The sequence below is a fragment of the Etheostoma spectabile genome, chromosome 12, assembly GCF_008692095.1.
Source record: "Etheostoma spectabile isolate EspeVRDwgs_2016 chromosome 12, UIUC_Espe_1.0, whole genome shotgun sequence".
Classification (NCBI taxonomy): domain Eukaryota; kingdom Metazoa; phylum Chordata; class Actinopteri; order Perciformes; family Percidae; genus Etheostoma; species Etheostoma spectabile.
Genome location: NC_045744.1, coordinates 15,787,966 through 15,803,186, shown reverse-complemented (window position 1 = coordinate 15,803,186; position 15,221 = coordinate 15,787,966). Strand labels below are relative to the sequence as shown.

Here is a 15,221-nt window from a genome sequence, read left to right as displayed (position 1 = left end):
AAAAAGAAGAAAACATATTTCAGCAAAACTAAATTCGGTTCATTTGTTTCTGAGAACATCACTTATTGGTTGAATAGTTCATTGACATGCAACCTGTGAAGAGGGGTTAGACATAGCTCGTCTATAGGGTCACAAGCCAAACAAATGACAACCAGATGTACGTTAGAAGCAAGTGTGAAATTGTGCTTTCGGGGTTTTTTGTGAAGCAAAAGAAGGAATGATTGCAGCAAAACATGTTTCAACGTTTATGTGGGCATGTAAGTATCGCTTTAAGACAGACTTTAAAAAAAATGTGAACTTATCCTTTAAGGATGTCATAAAGGTCACAAATGCGGTGAAAGGTCCTTCTAGCCTCCTTTACTTTTTTTATTTATTTAAAAATTTAAAGAGAACTGAGAATTTCACTGTATTAGAAGTACGACTGTTTTTGCGGTGGTTGGTTGAGGAGAGGGAAAGGACTGAAAATATAACTAAAAAAAATTATTGTTTTACTTTTTCTTTATCTGTTTGTAACAGTGGGAATACAGAAACATGGTGTGTTGACTTTGTATTTCTTTAAAACAACTAAGTAGCATAAAGAATTACTTATTCATACATATTCTGCTTCAGCCTAATAGCTTCTGGTCCAGTCCGTTTTTATTGACATCACATTCAGTGTTGGCCCTGTCCAGGAAACACATGTGTAGCCTGTAAGGGGTTTCCTGCTCATGTTAAAGTCATGTTCCTTCCACTTCCCAGAAATCCCCTCACTGTGTGCTTTCTCCTGTTGAAACATATTATCCTGAAGAGCATCAAGGCAAACCATCATATACTAGGTGACAGGGTCGTGGAGGAGGCAACATAGGCTCACGGTGTGACCTTTCCTCAATGCTAGCACTGTTTTGTTTGCAGCGTCATATATGAACAGATATCAGGAGGATTTATTTTAATTATTTACAGCTTTTCTCAGGCGCCTGCCGAGGCTTCATGAAGGAATCATATCCCATATTCATATCATATCGCTCTGATCAGTGTTTTATTCTCATGGGAACACGCTTTCTCATAATTTGCCGATTTAATTAACCAAGTGTGGAGTCTTAAAGCGGTGAACTCTGTCCAAAATGAGCGAAACACGTTGCATGGGTCATGATTGAACAGCTCCTGCAGGCTTCCTCTACTGTTCTCTTTGTGCATTTTCATGGGATGCAATTACAGTCTCTTAAAAGCTCCACAGCTCTTCTCCAAGCACCGCACTTTAGAGCTTTAAACCAAACCCCAGCTAATCCATCATTTATAATATTTTCATGGTTTATGTGAATTCCACTGAATTCATAGATAGGAGTAAGTAACTGTGTGCCATTTCCCATTGTGACAATTGCATTCTTGTCATATTACCTAAACCCTTCTAATAAAATAAATAAATAAAATTTCATAACAGCTGATTAGGTAGTCAGTCAGTTGATTTAGTGACAGACAGAATATTACTAGATTTTTGAAAATCCCTTTACAGTTTAAGTCATTTATCAAGTAAACAAACAATCTCTAGTTCCAGCTTCTCCCAGAACCAACCTAAAGATGTCATCTTGGCTTTTGAGAAATTGTGACAAGCATTTTCTTTTAAACTATTTTCTGATGGTTTATAGGCAAGGCAGCTTCATTTATTTAGCACATCTCAAACTCAGAGACAATTCCATGTGCTGTTCATAGACGCAACTAAGAGAACATTAATAGAATAGTAACTGAAAGCTAACAGGAGTAAATGCTCTCAGATCTCTTGGTTCTTATTGGAACTCTGGCAGCAGCGTTGTGCATGAGCTGAAGTTGTCTGATGGTCTTTATAGACTAAACTAAAGAGCCCAGTGACAGTGTCTGGGTGACTAATGGATATCCAGGGTTTGTGGCAGCATAAAAGAGGCTGCATAAGTTGTCATCACGTCCCAAGTGTTACATCGGTTAATATGGATGCCATCAGAAGAAGCTAAAAAGAACCCATACATCATATAGCTAATGGAAAACTTACATGTTACATTCTGTGGATTTCCTTTAAATATGGCTCCATTTCTTTTTTTATTCTAGAGAGGACATCAGAAGAACACATGAACATGTGAAAAGTGCTGCTGAGAGGCTGTTACTAAGCAGGGTGCTTGAGGCAGTGCTAAGGTTTTTTTCTTTTACCCAACAAGAACAACAGGCAGACTGAGCGGCCATTATCACAAACAGTTGGGATTCACGTTTAACTGCGGATGTGATCTGTATACTTTAACTGCTCTTAAAGGACCACTTCCTTCTGTCTACGTGACAAAATTCAATATCCCTTGTACTTGTACCCCACATAAACTTCTCAAATCTCAATTTGAACCCATATCACAAACACAACTTATTGTAATCAAGCTAAAAAAGACAATGCTGCTGCCATGGTTTCTTTACATGAATACAGTATTTTAATTTTAAAAGCAAGAACATTTATATTTTGGTTATGAGTTCTACATCTAGCTGATAAACTACTAGTCTGACAATGTGCAACACTGCTGGAGTTGTATAAACTCATGACAGGCTTATGGTTGGCAGAAAGATTTAAATGAATAAACAGATAAACACTGCATGACAGTGAACAGGAAGATTCCAGGATGACCTCAGAGCCATGCAGGGCATACACAGTTAACTGACTGCAGTGCGGCATGGTGCAGTTCAGCTATCTGTCCTCCTCAGCTCAAACTGGTGTAATCCATAATAATGTTTATCCCTATTTTGCAGAGGTTGTTAGACTTCCTGTCACTGACTTTAAGAAAAGAGCAGCGGTTACACTCTGGTGTGCTACTGCCTCTCCTAACTTGGGTATAGGATTTTTTTTAGATTCAACCACAGTTTACAGAAGAGTGTGGGTGCCAGTAACAATGGCTCACTACAAACACTGTGAGGGTAAGCACTTACGGACATTCTTCAGTTATAAACAGGCTAATTATTAATCACTGTGTAGGAAAAAAATCAAGAAATTAGGATGTACACAGAAAGAGACCAAATCAAATAAACAATGGACAGATGGAAGAATGAACTCAGTGAAGCTAAGCATGCTCTGGTTTAACATGTGAGCATGGAGGCCTTTACAATAAAAAGATGTGACAGGTGATATTACGCCTGCTTATCGCATGACTCAGAGTGCCTCGTCACAACACATGTATTAGTTTTATTAGTTAACCTCAGAGAAACAATTTATTTTGTGAAATTCTTACATGAATGTCGTTCATAGTTTTGGCCCATGTTGTTTTACTAACCTTACTTGCTATAAATTATAACAAAGGATCACTTTTTAGCTTCTTCTTCTAACACTGAGTGCACTAACTTTATCCTACATGTACTACAGCATCACAGTAACATGACAGCTTTGTTTACAAGCCCACTTCTCTTGGGACAAGGCACCGGAGGCTCTATTTTGAGCTTGTGGTTGACTTTTTACAAAAAGGAACAAAATCTCACATTTGAACTCTTCCACTCATGGTCTTTTCATTATTATGCTAAGCTAAGCCAACATTCTCCTGTATCTTCATACCATACAGATATCAAGAGTGGTAACAAACGTCTCATCCGACTCTCAGCAAGAAAGCAAATACATGTTTCTTCTCAAAAATGTCAAACTAATCCTTTTATTTGTTAATTCGTTTTAATATGTTGCTTCTACTAAGCAGCACGGTAGCCCAGTGGTTAACACTGTGGCCTCACAGCAAGAAGGTACTGGGTATGAAAGCTGGTCGTACCGGGCCTTTCATTGTGGAGTTTTCATGTTCTCCCTGTGTCTGCGTGGGTTTTCTCTGGGTGCTTCGATGTCTGGTGAGTGTCTGGTGTCGTAAGACTGCCGTGCATCACCCAGGTGGGGGCTACACATGAAGCGCTTTGAGTGTCTATGATGAATGTAAGCAATTATTACTATTAGATTCCAATAGTTAAGTACTGTATATTTGTAAAGCCTTTTTACGTCATCAAAAAAAACCTTTATATCCTAAATGGTAGCTATGAATGATGTTTGTATGCACAATAATGCCCTACAACATGTATGGCGCTGATCAATCGAATTGCCAATGAAATGTCACAGAAAAAGCAAACCTGTTTTAGAACAAGATCATTCTTTTATGTTTACTGAGATTTTCCTACAACTGTACAATTATCATCATCATCATCATTACAATCATCTTCATCATCACCATCCACAGTTTATTTTTTTATTGTTTTGCAGCTGTGAATTGCTCCTCTATTTCTTGTCATTTTATTATGTGCATTGCATTGCATTGCAAAGTTTTACATTAACAGAAATGTTTGAAAATCAAGTGGATTGACTGTACAAGCTCGTTTTTTTTGAGTACACATATTTGTCATTTAACTGAAATTTGTCCAGTCTGAATGGCCTTCATTCTCAACAGCTGCTTAGAAGAAGTATGCGGTGAGGAATTTAGTTATTGCACTTTGTCTTTTCTTACACTAGAAGGCGCTCACGTACCACGCGTGAATGATCCTCCACTGACAGAATGAGGAATATACCTACTGAAGCATACAGCAGGTTGCATCATGATGTAATAGTCCCCATGCCCTCATGCCAGATAAATCCCCAACCCAAATTTCAGTTTGTTTAGCAACCATGCTTCTCCCCATCCTCACTGTGTGTCACAACCCGTCGCAGGGCACAGGAGGAGAGGAGGGCTCGGAGGGGGAAGACAGTCACAAGCGCTTATCATCATCACAGCTACCTTTAAATTTGGCTGTGGAGTCATTTCTGATACATACAAGTTGTACCAGCCTGCAATCCCCCCAGGGGTTTGGTCCAGCTAATCCGCTCAAACAAGAATAAATAGCTTTCTCAAGGCGTGACACACACACACACACACACACACACACCACACACACACACACAAACACACAGCATATCCACAACCTCATTATGAATAGATTTCACAGAGTCATCGACCCCACAGATCGACCCCTCGGCTCTTTTCTCCAGGCTGAGGCCCATGAGGTCATGCTCACTGAGTCTCCAGGTGAAATTGATGTTGGTTTGATGCACAGCTCCTACTGTTGGGGGAGGACGTAAGAAGTCTTACAGTAAAGGGGCAAAGAAAACTAATACAAATTAATGTTTAGGATTTAACAGAAAGTGGCTCTTGAGCTGTTAAATGATAGAATATGTGGTAACACTTTATTGTAACCATCAATGATAAATGGTAAATTGTGATGTTAATAGTTATTTTACTACAAACAATGAAATGACGAATCATACAACAACAATGAAATGATAAATAATAATGTTTACTTATTATTCGTAATGCTATAAGTATTTTCACAGTATTGTATTGTTTAAAAAATAAGTAATATTTAAATAAATGAATGATGTATTCACTTTCATCACTGAGAATAACCACCAGGTGCCCTGGGTTGAAAAATACAAAAATATGTGCACCATTATGAAAACATAAAATACATCATATATTTCGGGGTAATTGGTGGTTATACTGGTTGTGTTTAGCCCCAGGGGAACACATGAGCGGCCTGTGAAGCATCATCATTACTGTGCTTGAGTAAGACCTGAAGTCGAGGATGCTGCTGCCTGACTCACATCATTTTTGCAAGTTGTGCAGGGTGAGGAAACCCTTATCTATCTAGACCTTCAGCTGGAATGACCGCGAAACTAAGTCGGGACACACCGGAGCTCCAAAGTGAGAAGCCAAACAGTCTGACACTAATGACCTCCTCGGTGGGGGGGAGTGGAGAAGGTGTTGGATAGTGCAGCAGACACTGCTTCCCTGGCCACTTGTCGAGGAATGTCACATGTGATGAAGAGGTCAAAAGTCCTCAGGTTGCTAGATACTGAACATTAGCATGTGTTAATAATGGATGTGATAAAAAAAAAACTATCTCTGGATGTTTCTCAACATCTGTATGCAAAGATGCAACATGAAGGAAATGAATGGAACACATTTGCATTCAGTAAGTAAACCAAGTGATCTAAAACACCTTCAATGACCACAGTGTACTTCACGCTGCCCTGCTGTGGCTGTAAAGAGTGAGACTGTCTCCACCTAAAGCTCAAGGGGGCCAGCCATTTATAAAACAACCAGCAGTGAGCTGCTTATAGTTAAAACAAAAGATACTGTATGTTTACAATACAAAAGCAGCGGTGGAAAGAGCCGTCGTCTCTCACTCTCCGACCTCTGTTATCTAATTTGTCCTGTTGGATCGTGTCCCAGCTTCATCTCAGCCGTTGAAATACAATTGTCTGTATTCATTTTTTGCCTCCACTATTCCCTCTTCCTCTCGTCTGCCTTCCAGTGGCAGCTCAATAGGCTGTGTTGTAGGCTGGAACATAGAGAATTAGCAAAGGCGCCAAAGCCAGTAATTTTTCAATTGCAGCAAATAGACCCCATGTGACCCAGCCGAACAAACTTAGAAATCAACAAAGCCCACCCAGAACCAGTTTATCTAAATTCCAATAGTATGCTCAGTAATGGAAAAACACTGTAGAAATGCCATTTCAAATAGACCCCGATGTAATCCCCAGCCCACTGGGGTCCATTTAATCAATGCTACAGACACAGAGGAGGAACAGTCTGCAAATGGAAGTGGAGTTCTGAGTCAGCTCACAGGAGATTAAAAACTAGAGGTGGATGAATAATGGAGGAGGAGAATGGTGGGAAAATTGCCGAATGTGGCGAATCATCAATAACGCCTCCTGTGAATAATTCTGAAAGAAAAAGACTTCTGCGGAAACTGTCTGTGCCCACTAAAATGGAATTGTTCTTAATTAGTTTTTGCTGTGTATTGCCTCACTCTCCAGATGAACTCATTATTTCACAAGCAAATTTATGCTCATCTCACCTTAGATTACCTGAAATCTCCTGTTCCTGAAATCCTGCACTATGCAAACTACAATGAGATAAGTGACAGCTTTCCACTGATTAGCTGTGAAGTTTGGGAGTCAGAGGAAGTGCAGCCGGTGTTTGGTGCAGCTCTGCACCCCAACACTGAGCCGGGGCTGACACTGACAGCTTCGTGGGAAGAGGAGCAGTTTTCAGTGAGACAAACACGACAGTTCGCCAAACCAACACCGATTCATATTCAATCAATCAGCGGTGTACAGAACCACACGTTGACAGCAGTTTGTGTGAAAAGCCCAGCAGTGCTCGTGCTCAGCTAACAGCCAGCTCCCTGTCTAAACATAATCATGTATCATTACTTCTCCAATCAATGTAGCAAAGCGCCACTCCTGCACTTTTTCATGTTGTGTTTCAACGGTGCTCTTGAGGACAGAGAGCTCTTTTTTTGGCCGTGTTAGCAAATGAGCTCAGACAGACAATGACAGATATTCAAAAATATGCAGAATTATGTGGAAAGTCTTCTCCTGATTGTTTTCCCCTCATTATCTTATTGTGTTGTTCCCCATTAACTTTGTCTCCCAGTGTTTGTTGACATATTTTCTAGTTTTCTCACATCAGCAGCCCTAAAGAAGAAAGATGATCTATCTTTGTTGTTGTGAACAGAGTGAATTGTGCCAGTTTAAAGTGCCCATATTATGAAGAAAAAAAAACTATCCATGCTGTTTTAAATGTGAGATACAGGTTTCTGAATGTTCTCTGCCTTTAGTCTCTAGGTGAGCTGTTCAGAATCTGCACGGCTTTCTACTTCACTAGCCAAGACGAGGTGGCTAACCGTAGCACATGCTAGCACTAGCATGCTAGCTCATTCTCAATGGCAAAACACTGCTAAAACACACACTGGTTCACCATAATCTACAAAAGAACTACTTCCATGTCCTGTTCTGCAGGTATTCCACAAGCGCGCCCTTGTTTAGAAGAAGTCTCCCAGCTAATCCTGACCAAAGTTGGAGAAAGTTACCTAGCTGATGTGATCTTATCTAGCTACTGAGCATGTGCAACTCCCAACAAAGATTGTATAAGTGAGATGGCTCACTCTGTAGCTAAAACAGAGACCTAAACACACAGGGTGAAAAGAGGATCTGCAGCAATGTGCAGTACAACAAAAATGTGGTGTTTTTTTCAAATGTAAACCTATTTTGGTACAACCTCAAAATACAATTATGAACCTGAAAATGAGCATAATATGGGTACTTTAAATTTGTTTTAGCAGCTTTACCATACTTGTGCTAATGTTTTTGCTGTGACCTGACTTAAGCTTGTAAATGAAATGTATTTATAGGAACAGTGTAACATCTTTTTTTAAGAGGGTTAGATGAGAAATTTGATACCACTCTTTGAGCGAAATCAATCTACTCATCTTATTCTGCAAGAAAGCAAATAAGCATACTATATTTCCCAAAATGTCAAATTGTTCTTTGAAGTTGTAGGTCATGTTTATTTCACTTGCTGCAAGCGTATTATAATTTATTTTCAACTGAGGTTCAGAATTCATTCTCGGATTGTTAAAACAATCTCACTACAAGGTCCATTTAGCAGCTGTTTCCTGAGCTTCCAATCAACAACTCCAGGAGATGGAGTTGTCATAGAATTGTAGATTAAGAAGAAAACAAGAAGTCCTTAAAGGAGACATTATGCTCATTTTCAGATCCATACATTTGGGGTTTCTGCTAGAACATGCAACACTAGAACATGCTTTAATGTTGAAAAAAAACTTTCTTTTTCTCAAACTGTAGTATACCGGGTTGACTGGGCTGTAGTAGTTCACAGTTTGGGGGTTGTAGGCACTCCAGATATCCAATTGTTTTTCATATGTCTCCTTTAAAGCACTCAGATTATTTGTTGGACTGAAATTCTACAGCAACTTCGCAAGCTCTGCTGATGAAGAGCATGTGATATGAGAGAAGAGCTACTTAATGGTGGTGATTCCAAATTTTGAACTGCAGATTAAAGGTGGAATAGATTGCTATTTCACATGACAATTAACCAGAATCCATTGATATTGTTTGATGGATTCAAACAATTTATTAAAAAGACTTTTGTCAATATCTTACATAAGCCAAATTATGTGTTCCCTGATCTATATTAATAAAAATTATGCATATACAAAGAATATGGTTATGTTTAGAGCATAAACCTAAAACATCAGGGAAGAACTGGCTAGATTAATGTCCAACTCATAGAAAAACGACTGCATGTGTCTAACATAAATCCACACACATACACACAAAGTTGTGCATGCATCTTTATTATACACACAGTGCGGTGAACTGGACAGACTCCATAACTCACAAGTACTTAGCGGGAGACAGTCGGGCTTTGCAGAGATGTTCTGTCTTCCCCTCTTGTCAGCTTGACACTGCTGTCCCACAGAGCTGGTTTTCATTCCTTCCACCTCATCCTTGGCTCCTCAGCCATCCCCTCTTTACACTGTAAAATATGTATTTTTCCCCCTGAGCCTGAGAACTGATTTCTCATCTGCAGCAGGATGGGAAGACTCTCCAGACAACAATTCTTTATTCCACCTGTCGCTGCAACAACTGAAGCACACACAGTCCCCGGTTCAGTCAGCAACTGTAGAGTTTGAGATCTAACTGCCAGTTTATCATGTCGGAGGAAGTGGAAGGTCACACTGAAACAAACACCTGCAGATACGGAGGAACTGCATAGGGCCCTTTTCAGTGATACAATCTGTTCTTTTTTCTTCACATAAGGAACGCATATATAATGGTCTGGTGGTTTTGGTGGAAAGTGAATTTTTGTTATCCATTAATAATTCTTCTCTGTTTGTGTGTTTTAAGACACACACAGAATTCAAAGACTGTTGAAAAGCTGAATCAACAAGCGGATTTGTAAATTAAATCAAAAGACAAACAAGCAAGCTATGAGGGATTTTTCACAAATAAGAACCACACAGAAGCAGCAGCAGCACTTTCACATATTATTCACATGACTTGTTCATAATGACTGTAATGGTGCCATGAAGGACACTGTCTGTCTTTTTTTTGTCTAATGCCTTATTTCCATTGCATAATTTGGCTCGACTCAACTCGACTTTACTCACTTTGAGGGTTTTTTCTCTATTTTGTTTTCCAATGTGGATAGTACTCCCTCAGTGTAGGCAGGATTCTCAGCTGATCGCCCAGCCTGGTCTCACAGAAGTCTGTGAAATGATCACAAAATGTTACCAGCGCATTACAAATGTGTGGAAATTCTTCTTGTCACACAGAAAACAATGGCAAGGTAAAGTCAATGAGAAGATGACGTAGCATTAAGAGCGACAACGGTAGCGAGTATGAAAGCTCGAAAATCCGCGTTGGGAAGAGGTTGGATGGGGTGGTGGATGGGTCCAACAACACAGGACTTTCACCCAGGACATCGGAGATCAGGTCCTGCGAGTCACGATTTTTAAACCCAACCGTCCCATTCTTCTTTTCAACCCGTTGTGTTTTTCTAAACCAACCCGTTCTTCTTTTCCCAAACGCAACCCCCGCCAACCCAAGACCTTTTACTTAACTTAAGGGGCCGTATTAATTTCACGGAATTCTTCCATGAGCCCATCACAGAATTTTTGGCGATTCCGTGAAACTGCCACAGATTTTGAGATAAGGGGCTGTGTTCATTTCACGGAATTCGGTGAGATTGCCATAGCTACGCTGCATGAAACTGCCGTGACACCATCTTCAATAGTTCCTGGATCCTTTCATCGGCAACAATATGTGCACTTTGTCAGTTGTACGGGTAGTGTATGCTGTAGTTTTGTGTGATTAAAAGATTTCGGGTTTGTGCAGGATGTCCCGTGTTGCACTAGTGGCGGTTCTCTCTGACCAATCGATGATCTGCAGTGTTTCAACTCCACATTTAAGTATCGGCTCAGCTCACTTGGAACCTCGACCATAAAGCAGGTACTATTCACAACTATTGATAATGGAAAACCAAAAAAGAGCCTGTTGAGCTGAGTAGAGCCATGCAGGTTAAAGAGAGCTGTCTATCACTGGTTTCACTAAGGATGCTGACCCAAGCATACTGGGAATTGAACTGTAGTTAATTAGTGCACAAAGCCTAGGGGACAAAAGAAACTTTGGGGAGGAGGTCATGGGGGAGCTGCTTGGAAGTGGTGGGTGAAGATTTGGGAGAGGGGGGTGGAGCAGGGGATCTTGAGTTTGTAGCACAGGGGGACTTTTGGGGGGAAACTTTGTAGGCCTGTGTGAGTTCTCGTGTCAGGGTGCAGCAGGACGGGGGTTGAAGCAGCGGGAGTGGGAACACACAGAGAGATGAATTAGCAGTGTGAAGGGGAGTCTTGTCCCTGAGCTGAAAGCTACCAGGCAACACACATACACACACACACTCTCCCTTCTGTGGAACCCGCCAAGAGACAAAAGACTGGGTGGGTGTTGTGGAAAGGGACCTAAAAGGAGAGACTGCAAGACAGGGACTGCATAAGGTCCAAGTAGCCTATAGCCATGAACTAATGAGGCCAGGCAGTCTAGTCTGTCAAGACAAAACTGTATTTTCTTTCATAAACTCCACAAGGGTAACCTAGGCTAGGCCTACTATATGGACCGCAGTAGCTAGCCTTTTCCATGGGGCCTCATTGTGTCGGTAGGTCTCTGCAATGTAGAATTTTATTGAGGAATTTATCAAATGATGCTAAATATTTGTATGACAACCGTTAGCATGACTTGCTTTTGATATATCACCCCGTGTAACTCGAATCACAGATGGTTAACATGCAAGCAAAGGCCACTCAGTAACCCGCGAGAGACGCTGTCTAGTCTTTGTTGCTACAGCTCGTATTGACGTTCCCCGCCAGCGTTCACAGTCCCTTTAATGCCAGAATTGATCGGTATTTAGCGGTGGTGAGCAGGGCGTTCAGGCCGGTGTTACCTGCCACCAGGGCGGATAAACACTGCGGGCTGGTTACCGCTTGCTGGCCAAACCAACCAGCCTCCTCCTCCCACCTTCTCTACCTCCGCGCGCCCTGCCAGCCGCGTCAAGCAGCACGGCATTCAGTAGGAACCCGGAAGTGTATCACTTTTGACTTCAAAATAAAACCGTTGGAAATCATTTTTACGACTATATTAGGAATGGATTACGTATAGAGCTCATGACATCAGTCATCATCAGTCATCAGTCAGCAGTCATCAGTCATCAGTCAGTGATGTCAGAGCAGAGCAGTTTGACAGCTTAATAAAAAACAGCTGCTATGACATCACTAGGATGAGGTCATCTTACGTCCACAGACACCACAGCATCTGTGTTTTCCACCTGGTGTAAGTCATCTTTGAATGACGTTAATTAATTCATGTTGATTTGAGGTGTAAAAATAAACAATGTATAACAAGGGATATGCTACTAAACGTTTACATGGTTATATAGGTCTATGGCATTTCGTACACAGACTATGAAATTGTGTTGTGCCTCATGGATGCGAAATATTTACTCATATAAACTAAAATAGCCTTAAAATACATAAATTGTCCGGTTTATTAGTTTGTATATGACTATATGTATACCTATCTATCTCTTCAACTCTCTCTCTCTCTCTCTCTCTCCCTCTCCAATTGCATAGATAGATAGATAGATAGATAGATAGATAGATAGATAGATAGATAGATAGATAGATATTTATTGATCCAAAAAATGGGAAATTACGGCGTTACAGCAGCACACGTAAATTAGTCACACAACACAGAATATAAATATAAATAAGATACTAGGAAAAAACATGCATACATGCAGTATACATTAAATAATAATAATAATAATAAGCCTACTGAATATGAATAAGAATCAATAAATAAAAAAACCTATTAACAACATTAATAAGCTTTGGCTTATTTTGGCTAAATCTGGGACATTAAATCCTATTGTTGCTAAGTAAAGAGTATTGTCTTTTAAATAAATAAATGAAGTGGCATGAAACATGACTAGGCTACTATTATTTTGAAAGTCTTGACCTGAAGCTTGACGTTCATTGTGTCTGCCTTGACGCTGCCAGATCCCCCAGCCCCTTCTGTGTGTCTCTGTCCCAGTGTTGCCATTCCGACGCACATCCCCCGCAGAGGAGCAACAGCTACACGGAGTTGGCCAAAGTGGACTACACAGATCCTTCTGCGGACAGAGACGACTTCATACCCGGGCTTCCAGCCTCTGCTCGGGGAGGGCAGCAGCCGAGAGATGCACCCCTGGACAGAGGTTCGGTGTCGTTAAAGTCAGATAAAGAGAATGAGACTGAGAAAGGGCTCCTGTAGCATCGCATTCACAACTCCGGGGGAATAACGATACCTGATTGAATGCAAAACAGAGAAGCGCCTTTTTTTTCTTTGTTTTTTAATGTTTTTTTTTTTTGTTAGAATGGGGCGGTGAGAGCCCTCATCACAACTGAAGACATGAGAATTGGGAGAGGAACAAAAAGCTCGGCTGCGGTGCTCTGTGTTTGAGTGTCCATCCATCCAAAGGGTCCAGTCTACACACCTTTCTTCATGTTGCAAAAGCCTGTTTTATGACAATGGATTACTTGCTGTGGGTGTGCAGCCTCATTGTCCCCGTGGTGCTGGCTGTAGAAGGTAGGCTATGTGGTTTGATATTTTTATGACTACTTCTCTTGTGAATGAACAATAGGCTGTTAGGATGCATTAGAATTTGGCAATAAAACCCTCATTGACACCGAGAAAAATAAGATGACCATTAGCCTAATACAAGTTAAAATCGTGTAGGCCTGGCAAAAGTCAATAGTGGTTATTTTATCTGACAATTTAAACCATATTGGGGTCAATCCCTCCTGCCAGTTTAAAAGCCGGATCAGTCATTTATGCTGTTTCTATATCGGCCTAGGTGAAATTAGATATGTAAGCAAAATCCTTTCATGTTTTGGATAATTAAAGCTGTTAATAATGCGGACCCGCTCTGTTAAATAGGCAATCCCGCTATGTGACTGTAATTCATGTGTTTACATGTAACAAAACGCCCCGTTCCCTGTGTGTGTGTGTGTGTGTGTGTGTGTGTGTGTGTTGGTGGTGTGGGGGGGAGGGGGGGGGGGGGGGGGGGTGATGATGACATCCCATATTCCCATTGCGGCTGCAGGACTGCCCTGTTGCAATTGTCCCTGTTGTTGTTGTCACACCCACAAGCTGAGTGAGGATGCCCACCTGCCCCACAGGAGCGTCCCTCTACTGTCACTGTAAAATAGTAGGCCTACACTCCTCATATGATGCATATCGAGGGGGTTAAACCTGCTGTTGGGTTTGCCTACCAATCAATGCTGTGGATGCTTAAAGACGCAGACCAGATCAATCCCAGCCCCTGAATCGCCACGGGGACACACATGTGAGACACACATGTGAGACACATTAGATGACAAGTGTGAATTAAAGGTCAATGGCTTAACAAGTATGCTGCAGTCCCTGAAGCTCTCACCATCACCAAGGGAGTGTTGCTCCAGGGAGAAGCCCACCCTCACTACTGCTGCTACCCACCCTGCGACTCTTCTTTGAGCTGTAGCTACATTTCTCTGCCTTGCCTCCTCCATTCCCTCCCTGTCCAATCTGCCTCCCCTGGACCGTGGCCAGACTGATCCCTCATCAATTCTGGTGTCAGCAAGTAAATCAATGCAGCAGCAGCAGCTATCCAAGTCCCAGTGGGCTCTCTCACGCCGTGATGATCAGCCCTGTTTCCCCAACCGGACCACTAACTGTTACTCAAAACTCAGGGGTTAACTTATGTTTGTCCTCTGAGGATAAACATGAAGGGCAGATCATCGGCTGGGTTTAAACGAGGGGGGAAAAGGAGGCTTTTTCAGAGAGTTGCATGGTATTTATTTAGCTGCTTACTCAGTGGATTACAACACATGGCTTGAATCTGGATTTTTTTTCCAGATTGGCAAGTGTTTGCGCATGGATGATGCAAGCTGGACTGCAACTTTAAGTGTGTGTGCTTATTTACAAAAGTTACAGTGATTACTTATCTCCAATACTCACAACAGACTGTAGTAAAAGCCTGTGACATTTTTAGGTTGTATTTCTCTGATTTACAGTCAGCGTATACTGTACTCTTATTTTAAAAGCTCCTAAACTAGATAAATGACCACACAGAAAACATTTTATAAAGTGATCAGACAGTGTGTGTGTGTGTGTGTGTGTGTGTGTGTGTGTGGTTGTAAGAAAAGCATTAAGCATCAGGTTTCCAGACAATTTTCACATTAATAGAGAGCTTCATTGGCATTTCCTTGTTTTCCATACATCAGCATATTAACAAGAATAATTATTTGTTGACCTTTTAAAAGCAAATGCAAGCAGCCCTTACGAGAGATTGAATTGATTTGTTCAG

The 15,221-nt window shown here is 41.2% G+C and overlaps 1 protein-coding gene across 1 annotated transcript in view; it reads left to right on the top strand.

The window, feature by feature from the left end:
• Window positions 1-12,889: 12,889 nt before the first annotated feature.
• Window positions 12,890-15,221, top strand: part of ephb3a (eph receptor B3a) — a 37,721-nt gene continuing 35,389 nt past the window's right edge. Inside the window, exon 1 of the mRNA XM_032531672.1 lies at window positions 12,890-13,462. Within this exon, the coding sequence (XP_032387563.1) occupies window positions 13,399-13,462 (64 nt within the window). The 5' untranslated portion in view covers window positions 12,890-13,398. The remainder of the gene's footprint in view (window positions 13,463-15,221) is intronic.